Source organism: Chinchilla lanigera, unplaced genomic scaffold, assembly GCF_000276665.1.
Source record: "Chinchilla lanigera isolate Chin_1 unplaced genomic scaffold, ChiLan1.0 scaffold00020, whole genome shotgun sequence".
Classification (NCBI taxonomy): domain Eukaryota; kingdom Metazoa; phylum Chordata; class Mammalia; order Rodentia; family Chinchillidae; genus Chinchilla; species Chinchilla lanigera.
In genome coordinates, this window is record NW_004955421.1 from 3,757,222 (window position 1) to 3,776,890 (window position 19,669).

Below are 19,669 nucleotides of genomic sequence, written 5' to 3' on the forward strand. Positions count from 1 at the left end.
GAGAAAAGCAATAAATCACTTGTAAATGTAAAACCATTAGAATGACCGCAGACTCCTCAACACAAACCTCAAAGGACAGAAGAGCTTGGAGTGAAGTGTTTCAAGTCCTAAAAGAAAATAACTTCTAACTCAGACTGATATCCTAGAAAACTATCTTTCAAAATTGAAAGAAAAATAAGGTGTTTCCATGACAAAGAGAAGAAATTCATAACCACCAAACCAACATTCCAAAATGTTCTCAAAGATATCCTCAAATGAGACAATGAAGCCAACAATGCCAAAAAGTCTAAGGGAACAAATACATCAGACAAGCTGAGCAGTTAAGCAGCAGGGGGGATAAAGGAATCAGCAACAAGAAAATAAGGCAATGACAACAATAATTCAATACTTTTTAGTAATAGCTCTTAATGGGAGAGTAATAGTTCTCAATTGGAATGGTTTCAACTCCTCGATGGAAAGGCAGTTTGGTGGTTTGGATTAAAACACAAAACCCAATGGTATGACATATACAACAAAAACATTTAATCTAAAAAGATATTCATAGACTAAAAATGAAAAGGTAGAAAACAATGTTTCATGTGTGAGGATAGGAGTAGCTATCCTATTTTCAGACAAAGTAGACTTAAAGCCAAAACTAATCAGAAAAGGTAAAGGTCACTACAGATTGGTTAAGGGAACAATTCAGCAGGAGGAAAGGACAGATCGATGATAGATAGGTAGGTACATAGATAGATAGATAGATAGATAGATAGATAGATCAATAGATAGATAGAAAGACAAACAGAGACAGACACAGTGGTGCCTTGGTTCATGAATGCTTTTGTTTGCAAACAATTTGGCAAAATTTTGTTTTTGTTTGCAAATTCTGCATCAGATGGCAAATGACCACAGCCATCTTTCCTACACGAACACAAATGTGGCCATCTTTTCCAAAACCATAGAACCAATTAAGTTTGTGAACAAGATACTGGCAAATAAAGTGTAACAAATCATTAAAAAGAGCACACATAATGACCAAGTAGGCTTCATCTCAGGGATGCAAGGATTCAATGTACTCAAGTCAATAAAGATAATATACCACATAAACACAAGCAAGGACAAAAATCTTACAGTCACCTCAATAGACAGAAAAAGAGCCTTTGACAAAATCCATAATCCATTCATGATTTTTTTAAAAATGAAGATAAAAGCACAGCAGGACCTTACTTTAATCTAATAAAACCCATATATGCCAAACCTACTGCCAACATCACAATAAATGGGAAAAGCTGAAAACGTATTCCCTAAAATCAGGAATAAGACAACAATGTCCCCTGTTACCATTTCTGTTTGATACAGTCCTCAAAACATTAGCCAGAACAATCAGGAAAGAAAAAGAAATAAAAGGGATAGGAAAGGAAGGAAAGGAATGCATATATTATTTGCATATGACACGAACCTTTACTTAGAAAACCCAAAGAATTCCATCAAAAGTCTTCTAGAATTAATAACCAAATGTAAAAATGCAGCAGGATACAAAATCAACATTCAAAAAGGAACAGCATTGCTGTATATCAATAATAAACCCACCAAGAAAGAAATTATGTAAACAATATCATTCTCAATAGCATCAAAAACTTAAATATTTAGAAATTAACATAACAAAGGATGTCAAAGACCTTTACAATGAAAACTACTGTACTCTGATAAAGATGGAAGAGGACATCAGAAAATAGAAATAAACCCCTGTGCCTGCACAGGCAGAACCAATAGTGCCAAGTTGCCCATACTCCCAAAACTGATACATAGATTTCACGAAATCTCAATCAAAATAACAATGGCATTCTAGAGAAAACAATAGTAAAATGCATCTGGAACAAGAAGGGACCCAGAATAGCAAAAGCAATCCTGGATAACAACAGCAAAGCAGGAGGTATCACTATCCTCAATTTGAAATTATATTACAAAGCTGCAGTGATAAATACAGGATGGCACTGGCACAAAAACAGGTGGATCAATGAAACAGAACAGAGGATGTAGAAAAAAGCACCAGGCATATTCAGCTATCTGGTCTTTAGTAAAGGAGCCAAAAACATACACTGGAGGAAAAATAGCCTCTTTAACAAATGGTACTGAGGAAATTTGTCCTAAACACGAAGACTGAATTTAGACTCATTACTCTCACCAAATACTAAACTACAGTCAAAATGGATCAAAGATCTAAATATGAAATAGAAACACTTAACCTACTGGAGAATAAAATAAATAAAACCCTTGAAGGCACAGGCAAGAACTTTCTGAACAGAACCCCAGCTGTACAAGAAATAATATCAACAATCAACATATGGGATTATACCCAATTAAAAAACTTTTGCACAGAAAAACAAAACAAACAACCAAGAATGAAGACAATCAACAGATTAGGAAGAAACTTTTACCAGTTACACCTCAGACAGAGGACTAATATCTAAAATACACAAATAACTCAAAAAGCTAGAATCCCCTCAATTAAAGGCCCATTCAAAAATGGCAACTGATATGAATAGATACCTCTTAGAAGAAGTACAAAGGGCCAGTAAATACATAAGAAATGTCCAACTTCTCTGGCCATTAAAGAAATGGAAATTAAAACAACACTGAGATTCAATCTTATTCCAGAAAGAATGGCTATCAGCAAGAACTCAAATTAAAAAAAGAAATGTTGGCAAGGCTGCAGGGTAAAAAAGAAACCCTTCTACACTGTTGATGGTAATGCAAACTAGTACAACCTCTCTGGAAATTAGTATACAGACTCCTCAGAAAACTAAAACTATTTCATTCAACCAAGCTATTCCCCTTCTAGGTATCTTCCTGAAAGAGTTAAAGACATTATATTATATTGATACATGCATACACATAGTACCATAACTCATAATAGGTAAAGCTTGGATGCAACCCACATATCCATCAACAATTGAATGGTAAAAGAAAATGTGAAATTTATATACAATGGACTACTACTCTGCCATAAAGGAGGATAAATTTGTATCATTTTTAGGAAAATGTATATATACCTTGAAATAATAATGTTTTTTTGTGGGGGGGGGTGTTTGGTTTTTGGGTTTTTTTTTCCCCAGTACCAGGAGTCGAACTCATGACCTTGCACTTGCCAGGCAGGCGCTGTGCCGCTAAGCTAAATCCCCAGCCCCTTGAAATGATAATGTTAAGTGAAATAAATGAGACACATATGTTTAAATACTGCATGGTTTCTCTCACATGAGAAACCCAAAAATATAAATAAAAAACCAGGGCCAGGGATATAGCTCAGTGGTGCAGTCCCTGCCTGACAAGTGCAAGGTCATAAGTTAAATTCCTGGTACCAAAAAAAAAAAAAAGCCAAATAAAGGATAGATAATAGGAAATCAAAAGATAGACCTTTTGTAAATGGGAAGGGAACTAAAAGATGGAGGAAGGGGATAAGGACAGGGAAAAGGTATAACAAGAATTAGGACATGTTATGTATATGTACCAACTCCCCAAGAGGAATATAATTATTCTGTGCCACAAACAGGTACTAAGAAAAATGAAGAGTGGTTATGCTTCTAATCAATTATGGAATTAATTTCTACATTCGAAAAAAGATGTTAATCATGAAGTCATTTTAGTTGGGAATTACAAAAGATCTTCAGAACATACTTATGACTATCTTATTTATTAAAGTTGTTTAGCTGGTAGACTGTTTGCCAAGGCAAACAGGCAAAAGACAAGTGTTTGACATTTGAAAATGCCCACTCACAGACAGCATAAGGTAAAGACTACCTGACCTTGAAAGAACTAAGAAAGCACAGTGTACTTTAGAACTAACTGGAGAGAGAATAAACTGCTCAGGTGGCACACAGGCACCTGTTTCCATGAATCAAACCCACTTTTTTCAAAATATAGACTTCTAGGAGTGAGGGTGTATACCTGTAATGAGAAAACAAGGCTATAGCACTTGTGACAATAAAAGGTATAGCATTTAAAAGCTGTTCAGATTCTTCTCTTTAAACCACTAATTGTGAAAGAAAGTGCTTAAATTCTACTAGTAAATCTACCTTCAGGGTGCCTATTTTCAAAGTTCAGAAATCCATTAGCCATCTATAAATGTGCTTTTAAAGTCCCTTCTGTCCCTTTCAAACATGACTGCAAAAGGAAGGACACTGCCACCTCCCTGAGGCAGGGTGTAAATGGCAATTCCCTGACCACATCCCCATGGAGAATAGTTGTAGTGACTAGAAGACAACTGCACCGCCCAAAAATGAGGCAGCATCCCACGAGAGAAAGGTTTAGTATAACCATTCCTTAGTTCCTTTCCCATCTTGGCTCTGGCAGCCATGAGGATGAACAATCAAAACTAATACTCTAAATGTCACAAAGAGGCATGAAGGCCCTTGCCCTCTCACTCCGGCCCAAGCTCATTCACAAGCACAGGTGAGAGATACTGCAAATTGAGTGCTTGCCTGAAAATAGACAGGATGGAAGAAGAGGTCAGTGAGGCAGAGAAGCTCTCTACTATTCCCCATGTCAAACAGCCATTACCTTTCTGCAATCTTCAGCCAGCCACCTCAACAGAAAGACCAAAAACCAGACTATGGAGGCTGGGAATGTATCTGATCTATGTTCCTTCTCCTTTTCCTTCCATCTGTTGCCGGGCTCTTTTTGGTCTGGAGACTGTAAATAATAAACTAAGAGTGTACTTTGTGCCCGGGAATACATAGTTACATGATTATTGGAAGTACTACATCAAACATTGTTTGTTTGTTTTTGCAGTACTGGGAACCAAACCTAGGACCTTACACATGCTAAGTATGTACTCCACCACTGGGCTACATACTCAGCCATTTTTTTCTTTTTATTTTATTTTGAGACGGGATCTTGCTAAGTTGCCCAGGCTGACCTTGAACTTGTGATCCTCCTGCCTTGGCCTCAGAAATAGTTGGGATTTGAGGTGTGCACTGCCATTTTTGGCCAAAAGTTTTCTTTAAGGTGTCTTATTGTGTAAGTAAGATGAAGCAGATATTAACAAAAGATTTAGTTGGCATTATTTTTTAATTCATGCAACTCACTGAGGCTTTAGTGGGAATACAAGCTCAAGCCTTTGCTATTTTTAGGATCAAGGTGGTACAGGATAGTTGGATTTTTCTTTTACAGAAACTGACACAAGTTACAGATATTTATATCTAGAGCTCCGTTAGCTTCTTACTGGCACATGCATTCACCTGACATTTGATGAAGGGCAGGAACAACAAAGTCTTACCAATTCCTCTTTTCCGAGAGTCTCAGTCCAACTTTGACCCATGAATTTATTATTGAAAGAAAAATACTCAGAAATTAAAAATGGTTCCAAGGCTAATGAGTGTGCATCGATTTTACTAGCAAAATTCAAAAGAAAAGGTATATACACAAGGAATAGCAATGATATACTAATTCCAGAAGGATCTAGAGGCCAATACATACATGAAGCTTTATAAGAAGTTTAATGGGAAAATATTTATAGTTCAAAATATCTGAGTTCACTTTCAGGCTCTGCCATCTGCATTAGCACTATGGGCAATTTAACTAATATCAGTGGCTGAGTGTGGTGGTGCACACCTGTAATCCCAGTACTAGGGAGGCTAAGACAGGAGGATCACTGTGAGTTTGAGGCCAGCCTGGACTATATAGTCATTCTAGGCCAACCTGAACTACACAGTGAGGACCTGTCACAAAAACAAAAACAAAACAAAACAAAACAAAACAAAAAACAAAACTAATGTCAGTGACTTTTGACTTTACCTACAAAATGAGGGTAATAAATAAATAAATTCAAAAAGTACTTTATAATCTTTAATAAAGCAAGCACCCCCAGTAATAGTAACCATATATTTTATTAAAGCAAATAGTACATTTAAAAATGACCAAGAAAAAAGAAGTACTAATTCTATTTAAGGGGTCATAGCTGGGGCATGTTTTCAAGTGTTGAAGCCACCAATGCTCTTAACTTAGGTATAAGACACCCCCTTCAAGCATGCACCATGTATAATGCAAAGTTTGTAACAGAGACCAGTACACAACCAGACAAATCCCCAAAGAAGCCTCCATAGCACAGTCTATAGTCAGCCTGAGTCCCCCCAAAAAGATAATGGTAAAAAGGACCTGGTAACTACAAAATCCAGGATAATGGTCTTGAGTTGGCAACTCTAAAAATAATAAACTAAGTTTGGGGAGCAAAAGACTCAGAATACAACTCAAAGCAATGTGCTGACATAAAGATCCATGTCAATCAGGAGATTCTTGGCTGTCATGATCTACATTGGCAGCAACCAGTGGTAGTGAAACCATGTCAGAAAGGGGCTCCCACACAGGGTGGCTGTTCTAGTTCCCCATATTACCTGATTCAACAGAAAGGAACCAAGCTTTATTTGTCTTCCTGGAGTTTTCTCTCTATGAACTGACTTTGCCCAGCTCTGTCCTCATAGGGTGGACATTACTAACCTTGCCTTCATTTGTAATGCTCTCCTTAGAGCATGCTCCAAGTTAGGCATCCTGGGAGCCAAGGATAACAGTAGCTGATGAAAATTAGAAACTTCCCCTTGAGTAGCAGGCATTCAGAAGATAGATAGAAGAGAGTTGGAGAAAGGCACAGGGAAAACGAGTTCATGATATACTGTGATACAACCCACAGTTGTCATCAAAACCCCCATCTAAGAAACACACAGATAATTCTCTAAGACACAAACAGGCACCTGTGACAAATTCTCTTCTCCTCAGCTCCAAATTCTCTTACCCAGAGTAGAAGTTTAGCTCATACATAGACTTCAGTATGACATACCTCAGAGTCCGTAAAAAAGTTATAGAGGAGAACATCATCAAATTCCAAGCCTTTTGCTTCATAAACTGTTAGCACAAGTGCTAACCCCAGCTCTTCTGGGATTTTCTCCTTAGCCATTTCATTGGCAACTAGGATTACCTGAAAAAAAAAAAAAAAAAAAAAACAGCATCAAATTATATAAAGAAAAACAACAATGGTAACTGTCTGTTTCGTTAAAGAAAGATAACATCTTTAAAGAGTAATGGCCAGCAAGGACATGGCCAGCCAGAACAGGAAAAATATTTAAAAATTAAGTCACTCACCTACCCCTAGAATTCACCCATTCTGGGACAGGTGCTACTGAATCCCACCTTGTAGAAAAATCACCCTCTCAAACCTTCTTTAATTGCAAACTGCCTTTCATTTCAAAACATACAATCCCAAGAAGCTCACCTGGTGGGCACCAAATTCAATGGGCTGCGTTTTCCTTTTGTTCCCTCTTAGCAAAATTGCCAAGTCGCTTACACTACAAGACTCCAGAACAGTTGGTTTGGGGCCATCAAAGAGGCCAGAATCTCTCGGAAGGCGATCAAAAGATTCTGGGAAATAAAACTGAAGTAAATCCACCACCCCTGATGCCAAATTGAGGATTCCTAAGATAAAACAGAAAACACACGTCAGGCACTACACATGATGTTAGGTTTTTTGGTTGTTTGCTTGAGGGGAGGGGTTGTTTGTTTGCTTGGTTTTCTCCTGAAAAGTAGTACTGGCCCTGGCATTATGTATATTTGCAAGTTTATTTCCAGTACCTATTTGATCACCATTGTGGTCTCAAACCATACTACTTTGGCTATAAAAGTTCCAGTGCTGAGAGGGTATTGTGGGACCTCATTCCCAACTTCTAGTCATATTAGAAAAAAATTACCTCCTGAAGAGGATTCAAGGAAGAAATGTAATTTAAACAGTTAGAGCTTTTAGAATGCACATATAAGGAGACTGTGTATATTAGCAATGGTTTAAAAAAATATTCTGTCTCCTTACACTGGTGCTTAGAGCACTGGAAACAACATTACCATGGTAACAGCAGCACTAGACGTTAGCTGCAGGCAACAACCAAAGTCTCCACCATCCTTTTCCTCCACGTTTATACCTAGCTAATAGAGGATCACATGAAGAAAAATTTTCAAGAGCAGGAGAAAAGATTTTTCAAAGAGTTTGTTCATCAGGTACCATTTCTTGTCTAAGCTTCTGAAGTGACAGTGACTAAACATCTCCTATACAACAGTCACCTTCATGAAAATTTTTCCATTTAATCTACATAGCATCGCAGTGAGACAGATGAGACAACTGAACTTTTGCCAATGGGACTCTAAGATCTGAGAAGTTAATAATAGCTCTAAGTGATGGGGTCTGAAGCTAGGTTGACTACAGATTTTCTTGGGTCTCTCTACTTCTCTTGGGGGCCATGTGCCCTTTGCCTTAGCAGATAGATTACAATGGGCCAGGAGAACACCATTAAATAGGCACTTGTCTCCCTTGTTACTACCAAATAGTAGAGGGAATTTTACTCTCCAATACTATAATTATTAAAAGTATACAATATGAAACAATCACAAATATATATAAAAACTGCTGAATCTAAACAAATCAGCTGTTACTGTGATTCCTTCTTCATTAAGAGTTAGCAAGGACAAAAGATTTATATTAATGGAAAAATCAGAAAAGGGCCCAAAAGTGTTTACTATAGTGAAAAGCAGAAACCTACTTAATAATATTCAGGAAATTAGGTAAATAATTTTCATATATAGACATATTCAAAGAATAAAAAACAGTTCAACCATAAAAATAATGAAATATAGATACATGCTGTAACATGGGCAAACCTTGAAAACGTGTAACATAAAAGAAACCAGACACAACATACTACATACTGTGTCATTCCATTTATGTGCAATATCCACAAGAGACAAATCCATTGAAAAAGAAAGAAGAGTTTTGGCTATATAGCGGTAGGAAGAGGGCAATGAGGAGTGTATGATATGGTTATGGAGTTTCTTGTGGTAGTGATGAAAATGTTCTGGAATTATTTAGTGAAAAAGATAACATATCCTTGTGAATATATCAAAAACTACTACACTGAACATTTCTAATCAGTGTATTTTATTCTATGTGAATTTCAATCTAAGGAAGGAACAAAAGATGGAGAAAATATTCTCTAAACTATGTGCTTACCACATATAGAATAATTGTATGTGTAATAGACATAACATATATAAGATCAGAAGGAAATAAAATATATAACATAATGGGAAAATAAACCTCAATATACAAAATCAACAAAGGATGTGAAGGCAAAATTCATTAAAAATTCTCACAAACCAAGAAGAGTAAATTATTAAAAACTACACAAAGAATAAGAACAATCTGCAGAAGAACACAAAATAGTCAGTAGCCACATGAAGATACCAGAAAACTAAAAATTGAAAACACTAGGAAAGCAAAGCAAGAGTGAAAGAATGTGAGGATATAGCATAGATCCAAAGGGATCTGCTCAGGAAGTTTCAGTCCAGAATTCTATGTCACAATAAAAAAAGACAGGAACTTAAAACCCATCACTGAAAACTGGATAGCAAATGGTGGTACAGCCATAAAATGGAAGACTAACAAGTTAGAAATGCAAGAACTGATGTTCCACATTATCAACATGGAGAAATCTCAAAACCACAATGTTTGACAAAGATACACAGTTACATAAAGATATGTTGGACATTATCCTACTAAATAAACTCTTTAAACATGTAATAATAATCCATATTGTGTGTGAATTGTCATAGGGCACACTTGAAAAAATTTGTAAGAATCTATACACCATAATGGAAAGATTCTGGCATTACTTTTGTATTGCTTAAGACCTTTCTGCCTCAGTCTCCTATGTATAATAGGAACAATGCCGAACTTATAGGACTGTTTTGAGGATTAAGCAAAGTGCTATATGTAAAGGTGCATAACTGAGATAAAAGTTAAAAGCACCTGACTGTCTCCTACTACCTCCTACTCCTAGCTTTATTGTTTCCCCTTGATAGAAAAGCTGTGTTAAGGATTAATGACTTGTAACTGGCATATTCCTTTACACAGATTAAACAGGTACCTCCAAGGTACTTTGACAAAAGTCCTAAAAGCGATTTATATGTTCCCTTGAAATGTTTTCATGTCATGGCAAACTCCTTAAGGTACAATTACTTAAAGGTCTATTTTTATGCAATCACATCTTCAGTCATCAATTTATGAATGAGTAGGGGCAGAAATAAGATCTCTTTTTCCTGAGTGTTTTTACTAACCAATTCCAAAATATGACTCTTACATCAGTTGGAAAAGCCTAATAAGAGCTAGCCTGCAACTTCAAAAGCAGCCCAAGGTCATTGCTCAAGCAACCCCCACCCCTAGCAGGCGACCCTAAGGCCTGGACTTACCAGAGTGAGACCTGTAATTCTGATACAGCTGGTGGATCTTCTTGGGCTTCCGGACAACACATTGCTTATGTATAGTGCTTCTGCTGGCATAGTGGAAGAGAGAGCGTAGATCGCTGAAGCGGAAAGCCACACCTTTCATGATGCTCTGTGCTGTGTCTCCAGTGAGGAACATGGCATTGGGATCATTGATGCATTTCATCAGCAGTGCCAGCTCTGCTTGGGTGAAGTCCTGAATCTCATCACCGTAGAGCTCGTGGATGGACCAGGGGAGCGCCTTAAGCTTCAAAAGCCTCTGGGATAGGTTGTACAGAACATCCTCTTCATCAAAATAACCTTTCTGGGACCTGATCTGCTGATACAGGCAGAAGAGACTGTAGATCTCACTCCGATCTTCCTTGAAATTGGGGGATCGTTTCCTCCCTAGTTTTTTATATGCTTCCTCAGTAAGGCTCCCCTGGGGACAGCTGAGGGCCTCAAAAGACCCCTTCAGAAAAGATTTTATTTCTTTCCAAATCAGTGCAGGGTTGTAGGAGGTTTTTCCTTTGGTCATTTTGGGCCATATCTCATTGGTGAACACCTCAAATGTAACATATACCCGGGGATCACTGTCACCTGTACGTGTTTCTACAGCTTTATCCTCCTCACTATAGTCCCCATCAGCCTCAGCCTCCTCTTCATCTTCTTGCCAATTGGAGATGGTCAACTCTTCCTGTGTAGACCATCCTGCAATGGTTCTTTTCAAGCTTCCATCTTCATTTCTTAGAAAAAATGGTTTTGGCAGAGAGGCATCAAGCAAGAGGAGCAGCTGTTTGGAAGTGACAAACAGAGGAAAGTTCTCATCTCTTAGGTCCTGGAGTTTATGAACATGGGGTTCTAATGGTTTGTAGTGACTGGTGGCCTTGGTAGACTTGGAAAGCTCAATAAAATTCCTTTGTACCTCCTGGCACAAGACGTGGTTCTTGGTCACAAAGATCTGATGCAAATGCTCCAGCTGATGAGGATGTTCCAGCACACACTCTTCTGCCACCTGGCTGTCCCCTGCTGGCTCCACTTGGGCTTCCTCTGGACAGGCTTCACTCTCCTGCTTCTCTTCTATGCTATCTACTGTTTCCACTTCACTAGACCCTTTCTGTTCCTCATCATCTTCCTCATCTCCCTCCCTAACTGGACCATCTTTTCTAGGTTCCATTTCCAACCTTCCCTTTGGCCAGGTTTGTTTGGCCAACAATGGGCTTCCTGCCTGTTCAGCTTTTTCCCAGTAAATGTGGAATTTCTTCCACAACCTATATAAGCAACAAGTGGTCTTTCCAGTGCCACTCCGCCCAATAAGGATGATAGGTTCCAGTGGCTTGGGGTTGAGGTCAATAACTGCATACTCAAGCTCACCCACTCGGAAGGGGTACTCCACTGTCACTGTCATATCATTGAGAATATTGAAGGCCATGTTGGTGCTGAAGCTGTGGAACTTCATGATGTTATACTCTGTCTCCACTGCACTGGCTGGGGGAAAGTACTCAGGATCCTTACACTCCCTGCTCTTCCCTGCCTCTGTGTCCTCCACGTAGCAGCGGGGTATACGTTTTTGGATCTTCTTGTTAGCTAACACTTGGCCTTTGTTAATACCCTTTAGCTTCTTGCGTAGGACACAGGACAAGCCCCGGTTATAGGCACTGCAGATGGCCATGATAGAATCTGACAGTTTGCAGTGATCTAAGACAATGTCCCAGATACGGATGATTTCTGTGTAGACCCTCCCTGATTTCTCCATAGAGTATGTGTTCTGTTCTGTAGCAATGATCTTTTCTGGGTTTTCACTGCATCGAGGGGAGAAATCAATGGCAAGCTCCCACAGCATCCTAGCTCCTTTGTCCAACTTAGCTTCAAAGAGCTGGATATTTCCTTTCAGGTGCTTCAATCGCTTCTGTAGGCCCTGGGTCCACTCCCCATTCCCCAGCTGCTGGATGGCAAGGATAATTTTCTTCTTTATAACTTTGGTCATAACCTTACTGGACAGCTTCTTCAGCATTTCTGAAGTACACTCAATTTCCCAGGTCATATTATCAAAGTCCTGGAGGCAGGCCTCAATTTCTTGCATGCTCAAGCTATCCTGATCATCACTGCCTACCCTTCCTCTGTTACCAGCAGGAACAAGCTGTGAGGCCCCAGGGCCTGCCTGCACATGTCTTTCCCCTACCTCAGAGACAACAGGACTGCTCCCACTACAGTCAGAGATCCCCATACTTAGGGTGTGCTGAAGTTTGTCTTTCTTTCCTTCCATGCCAGCTTCTACTTCCAGAGGCTCAGAACACTGAGGATAGTCCTCTGGGAAACACATACCAGATTCAACCTGCTGCATCAAAATTGTGATGTCTTGCACAAGGCGGTCTCTCAGAGAGTGTGGCTTGGTGGCTTCAGATTCCTGGGCACCAGGGAAAATACCCCAGTTGTCAGAAACTTTGGCTTCTTCAGAGAGGGTTCCCATAATAATGCCACATGGCAAGGACTTCAAGGAATCCTGGGACTTGAGCTGAGATGTATGACCAGGATTAGGAGACCTTGAGAGCTTCCCCAGGTGAGCAGCAGAATCTTGTCGGCCCTTCCGCCTGCTCTCCTCCAGAGCTTTGTTCCAGGTCACAAGGAGAGCATCATTCTTCTTAATACGGTGCCGTACATCTTTGCCCTCTTTGTTCTTCAGGTTGAAGTTGATATTGAACCTCACCAGCAGGTCTATCAGTTTCTTCATGCGTTTCAGCATACCCTTCTGAAAGAGGATATGCATCAGTGTGTTCCCATTTCTGTCCTGGATGTTTGGGTCAAGGTAGTAAAATTCAATTGGGTTGGATGAGAATAGATCCAGCAGGTGGCTGAGGAAGTTAAAACCAATGTCAGCTGAAAGACAAACAAAACCCTATGAGTGCTGAGACATTCTTTTCAGGACACCAGACCCTGGGTCTGAGAGAGGTCTGCCATCCCCCAAATGTCTAATACCCATCAAATAACCCAGTGATTCTCAACCAAGTGAGGGCTTGTTCCCTACAGAAAATTTGACAATGTCTGAAAGCATTTTTCATTGTCAAAACCAGAAGGGTGCCACTGGTAGCTAGTAGGTAGAGGCTGAGGATGCTGCTAACTGTTCTACAATATACAGGATAGACCTTGATAACAAAGAATTATCCAACCTAAAATTCAGTAATAACTCCTGAAATAACCTTATAGTATTCCTTTACATCAGTATTCTTGAAAATGACATAAATTAATGGAAAATATCTGTCAGCTACTGACAGGTGACTTTGAAATTTAAGAATCTTCAATGTACCCACCATAACTATTCACCATGATGGTCACTTCTTCCCACTGCTGTGGGTAAGAGGCAGGGATACGGAGGGTGGCCTGGCCAAGAAATGGGCCTTTTTCAGATCACTGGTTTGCCCAAATAGAAAGATCAAAAAGTACAGCATCAACTCTAACATCCAGCTACCCCCTCAAGGAAAAGATTGCTGTAAAAAACAAGGCTTACCATTGATATCTAGAAAAATGTGCAGTGCTGCATGCAAAGGGGTATCACCTTCCACGAGAGAAATATCATGGGGGTCTGCACCCTTGGTCAAGAGAAGAAAAGCCAACTCAAAGTCCTCATTTTTCAGGCACATCAGAAGCGGCCTCTCCTGGCTCTCCTGGAGTCCTTCGGGCAAGGCTGGAAGAGGGGAGAAAAGAAGAACCTCTAAGATATATCCATCGAAAGAGGTACATCATGGCTCACCCAAGGTGGCTGGGACTGCTTCTGCCATTTAGGTGCTAGGAAAGAGCTGATGCTGACCTCCTTGAGTTCCTCCTATCACCACCCTTTCTGAGAGACAAAGACATTACAGTACCCTCAAGGTGGAAAGCCCTACTCCTTCAAGTGCCACATCCTTGGGTCTTGCCCCCTTATTTCTCCAGCCCCTCTTTTCCTTCCACCACAGGACCATAGCTCCCACTAAGTACTGCCCTAGAATGATGGCAAAGCAGAAGAACAATGGAAATCTTCATATTTGCATAATAACATACCTGACACACAGTTGGTGATCAGGACATGTGCACATTTCCTACATTCTCTGCTTCTATTAAGCTTCTACCCTCAATTGCTACCTTCCTTGACACCTCTTTATTCCCTGTATCACCTGTCTTTTAGATCAGCTCTCTGCCCTCACCTAAAAGCAGCCCCACCCACCATAGATCTGCCTTCCTCTACTTGCCTGCAGCAGCTGTGCATTTACCTCTGGAGACTTAGTTCCTAGCACGTGACCCTAGGGGATGTTCTACAGTGCTTACTGAATCAATGAATAAAACAAGAATTCCATGAAAGCAACAATTGTTGAGCAAAAAAAAGCTAACAAGGAAGTGTTTGAAGAAATAAACAGTAGAAGGCCCTCCATTTACTTCCTGAAAGCTATGGGTAAAGCTAATACCTGAAGGTTTTGCACTTTGTATGATATGGCAATTTTAGGACTGAGGATTCAATGTGTTATTGCTCCCTGTGAAGGGTATTTCCTCTTACATAGCAAAGCAAGCAGAAAACCACATAAGGGTGAGAGAAGGTTGCTGTTTCTAAGTTATTTTTACAATAAAACCCAGTCTAGCAAAATATCTGCACGCTCCGGACACACAGTCTTGTGTGACTGTTCTGATTAAAAGAACAAATGTTTCCACCTACCAATTACTTGGTTGTTTCTCTCAAATCCCAACCTACAGATTAAAAAAGAATGCCACAAAAATTGACAAAGAGCCACACAACATAACATGCAGGGCAAAGTCTAACCAGAGGTTAGATAAAGTTGACCACTGTGGGCTAAACCAGAACCAAGGATCTACCACATATTTGATGTTTCTCACAAAAAAGAGAAAGACAACAAGGGAAACTGAAATTCACAAAATTCCAGGGTTCCTATTGGACAGTGATGGTAAATGTTTTAGAGCTTTCAGTGATACAAACAGCCTACTGTGGCACACAGGCTATAGGTTTGCCATCACTGCTATAGGGCAACTCACTTATGGGACATTAACCTTCATCACTGTTTCAAAACAAGAAGATATAGGGGACAAAATGAGGGAGAATTTTACGGTATTTCCAAAATCAAGGAAAAGCCAGACACCTGGGACAATTCTCCATTGTTTTTAATCTAAAGATTCTCACCTCCATTATCTATCAGGAGGCCCAAGAGCTGTGTCTTCCGCTGGTCCCAGGTGCTGAGATCAGGGATGATGGTACAGATGTCGAGGTCTGAGAGGTTGCAGTCTTTAAGGAAGTAGTCTCCAAGGGGTGACTGCCCGCTTCCTTTGCGGGTCAGCAGTAACAGCACTTCAGGCCATTTCTTTTTTTGCAGTAATAACTTGATGAAGGTGTTGGCACAGTCTTGATTAATGTCACAGAGTAGCTCAGGAGGAATTTCTTCCAAAAATAAGAATAAACCACTGTCCAAATAAGGTTCATACGATTTATCTTCCTCCCCCAACTATAACCCATCATACATACATAATTAACTTGGATTATAGGTCAATATGTTTAAGCACTAGGTAAAGTATAAGCAAGTAATTAATTACTTGAAGCAAATAGTTCAATGACTATGAGTAAATTACTTAACCATCAGTGTAAGCATTGACCACACAGGCTGTGGAGATTAGAAATATCCTGTGGAGAATGCAGAGCTGGTTCTACAGACCGAAGAATGATAATTATGTCTGAAGGCAGAATACTTAAAATCAGTGGAAACAATGGAGTCAGAAAAAAGCCTGACTTAAATTTTTCATATTAAGAGTATACCATGCTTAAAAAACACAGAAATATAGGGAAATGCTACGGAAAAAACAGAGTTAAGAGTTTTAAGGTAATGGTGAGAGACTAGCTTATCCCTCAATTCTTAGTTTTATATCATGATATGTAAGTTTTTCCTTCTGATCTTTGATGTCTGGACAGGATAATGGTGATCCTATTTTGCAATAATGGTGAATCTTAAGTGTTAAAACCTTTTAACACAGATCCTCAGTAAGTAGATCCATACTATTTGTAGTAAATACAAATATAGAAAAACATAAGATTAAATTTGAATTTCAAATGAACAAAGTTTTAGTATAACTCATGTAATACTTAGGACTTGCTTAAACTAAAAAGAAAATTATTATTTATCTGAAATTCAAATCTCTAGAGCATTCTGTGTTTGACCTGGAAATCCTACCAGTTAGAAAGTAGGGAGGAATAGTAGATGAGAAGAAATCAAAGGTTACCTAAGAGCAACTTGATTTGTATTTGCTAGTTTTTACTTCCTATCTTCTTCTAAATTTTCTAAAATGAATATTCATTTTAATATTTATTAATTTAAAATAAAAAATAAATATAGGCTAGTCTATCATCTTATTTTAATAAGGATTGGAATAAAAGTTTAAAAGGCAAACTTTTAAAATAGACATTTGCAACTTTTATTCCCCAGAATCTATTCACTCATCTTTTGGTAATATGAGACTCCCACCCTTCAACACTCTCCACTGAGGTACGAGCTAACATATAATTTAGGCCAGAGCCAATCAAGACTCTATCCTCCTGACTAGTTTTTGGTTCAGAGATACACATTGTGATCAAAAGTGCAGTCTAACACTTTTGTTCAAACCACTGTGAGAGAGAGAAGGGTACACAAGTTCAGAAACGATGGGCAAGTCAAAAGTTAGAGACCTGGATTTTTTTTCCACTGATAGTCTGCGGTGAAAGCTGACAAGAAGACAGCTGAATTAACAGGAGATAATAAGTGCAACCCTGCAGCCCACTGCAAATATTCTAGCATGAGTGTCAAGTCTCTTTTTTGACAATTTAAGGCAACTTGAGTCTATCACTTGAAACAGAAACAGTTCTAAACATTCCACCATATGAACAGTTAAGGATACAAAGAGGAGAGAAAAAGTAAAAAGAGGGGAAAAAATGAGTCAAAAAGAGTTAGATGGATTGATTACAGACCCACTCAACTGTGGTAGAGAGTTGTAGAAAGACCTTTAAAAACACAAAGAGTAACAAAGCGGAGAAAAAAAAGAGAAAGTAACCTTGACAGAGAGAGAGAAAGGAGCCCACAGGATACACACAATCTCCCACAGAAAAATAAAGAAAGCTCAGGAATGTAGATCATAAGACATAAAGAACATTGAAGAAGTAGCATTTCCATCTTGCAGCCTTCTATGAGATTTTGGCCAAACACCAAGAAGTCAAGTGTCATTTTCAGAATCCTAAGCAAGTATAAATGAGGACAGTCTTCACAAATCAGACATTAGGTCCAAAACTTAACAATGCTCTCTAGATGTGGTTTACACACAATATCTGCATCTAATAGATTTCACACATGATGGCCCCATTCTAGAGTCTTGGGTATGCTCATTCATATGCAAGAAAGAAAGGGTAATTTTAAACTCAGATTCACCAGCAACTCACGATAAAAGCTAACAGGCATTACCATTTTATGAGCAGGATATTAGAAATAAGTGTTTCACATGCATTATCTTATAAGACTGGTTCCCCAGCTGAAGCAGGGGTGACAAAACTGAACCTTAAAGAGGTAAATAACTTGTACAAGATCATAGATCTGGCAAGTGGCAGAGCCAAGACTCAAAAGTACTAGTTCATGCCTTGAATACTATGATCTGCTACATGTGCTGAAAAACATTTTTAGTTCTTTTGGCCATGAGTTTCTATATTCTCTATAAAATTGAGACATCTCAGTTTCAGTGTTTCTAGATTCTTCCACAATTATCTGGCATTTGTCATCTAAAGTTCTTTTTAGGCAATTTCTTGATTCTGTCATTGTGGAGAAGGACATTCTTTAGTTTATCTTTCAATGTATTACCTATTTGGGACTTTGGCCTGACCAAGCCATATGATTGTTTGATTCTGGAGGAAGTCTAGCAAATGCATTAGTGTAAAAGGACCTTTGTCCCTGTGGAAAACCTTGGGACAACACTAGATGCTTTGCTGAGATATGCCCAGGAATGATAATATGATGGCTAACTAAGTCAAATCTCATTACCGTGATAATTAAGTTGTGATAATTAAAAATTTACATTTAATTCTATAATAATCTATATACCAATAGTAGACAAAATCTATAGAAGAGAGAAGGTCATGTGATATATAAAAACCTATAGTGTAGGCAAAGGGTAACTTAATAGGAAAAATGAAAAACTAGTAACAAAGATTACCTCTGGAGATGGGAGTTTAGGGACTAAAGTTCAAGTGCTCATGATAAGACTTTTCACTGAAAAATGTTCTGTGTTGTCTGAACATTTTACATGTAGATGCATTATCTTTAATTTTAGAGATTTGGTTTATTTGGCTCACAGTTTCCCTAGGGTGTATGGTCCATGGTCAGCTGGTTCCAAAGCATAAACATGGAAGAATGACGGAGACCACTATGAAGCAGCTCTGAGCAGGATTTAATATTAACCAATTGGCTTTCCATGTTTACATGTGAGTCACTGGTCCCTACTAAGGCCTGTAATGGTGGGTAGAGATTAATTTTTGAAGATACTAGAAAAGAGTTTTGTTTTTGTGGGGATGGGGGAAGAATCCTGACCTCATGCCTGCTATACATACATTCTTCCACTGAGCTACAACATCCCCAGCCCCTAAAAGAGTTTCAATGCACATATATCATCTTTAGCACAACTGAACGTTCAGAAGAACTATACCTGGAGGAGAAGAAAAGAGGTGCAAGAACCTCTGAACTAGTTTCTGCTTCAAAAAGTTTTTATGCAATAACCAGTTTCCTGAATTCATGTACTGCACCAGCTGCTCAGAAGTCTTCTGGACTAGCAGTTTCATCACCATTTCTGGTGCTGCATAGAAATCACCACTGTCACACATTGTAACAATAACAATTCTCTACCCCTCCAAGCATTCGCATCCTTTGCAGTATGACTGAAATTCTTCTGATCAAGAAATGGAAACTATTCCTACCCCAACTAAAATTCCCTGATTCTTGCCTGGCTTCCTGACTTGGTATGACCAATAGACCACAGTGGACATGATTTTTAGGCCAGTAATAGCCTAGACCTTAAGAAGGTTTGTATATTTCTACTGGCCATGAGAACAAGTCTAGGGTAGCCATATGGGGGATAAGAGACAAGATACAAAAAAAGGAATGAGTCTCTTATCCAAACTGAGGCTCACAGATGCTGATCAGCCAAGATCAGAAAAGACGACACATACTTCAAAAAGTTCAACTAAAACTAAGAATAACTCAAACAAAATTGCCAACAAACAAATCAAGACCTAAATAAATGTTTTTTAAGCCTCTAAACTTTAGGGTAGTTTGTTCAAATAACTGATATAACAATTTGGGTAAGTAACAGCAAGATGGTAGCTTAGCACAATGGCAACATCCAACTATATGCCCGCCAC

At 38.9% G+C, this 19,669-nt stretch overlaps 1 protein-coding gene across 4 annotated transcripts in view; it reads right to left on the reverse strand.

The window, feature by feature from the left end:
• The window catches only part of Trank1 (tetratricopeptide repeat and ankyrin repeat containing 1), a 145,377-nt gene that overhangs the window by 49,712 nt on the left and 75,996 nt on the right, over positions 1 to 19,669 (reverse strand). For all 4 annotated transcript variants that reach the window (XM_013513765.1, XM_013513764.1, XM_013513766.1 and 1 more), the window contains exons 9-13: positions 15,431 to 15,685; positions 13,775 to 13,951; positions 10,258 to 13,146; positions 7,241 to 7,440; positions 6,809 to 6,946 (exon numbers count right to left, since the gene is read on the reverse strand). In XM_013513765.1, coding sequence (XP_013369219.1) covers positions 6,809 to 6,946; positions 7,241 to 7,440; positions 10,258 to 13,146; positions 13,775 to 13,951; positions 15,431 to 15,685 — 3,659 coding nt within the window. The remainder of the gene's footprint in view (positions 1 to 6,808; positions 6,947 to 7,240; positions 7,441 to 10,257; positions 13,147 to 13,774; positions 13,952 to 15,430; positions 15,686 to 19,669) is intronic.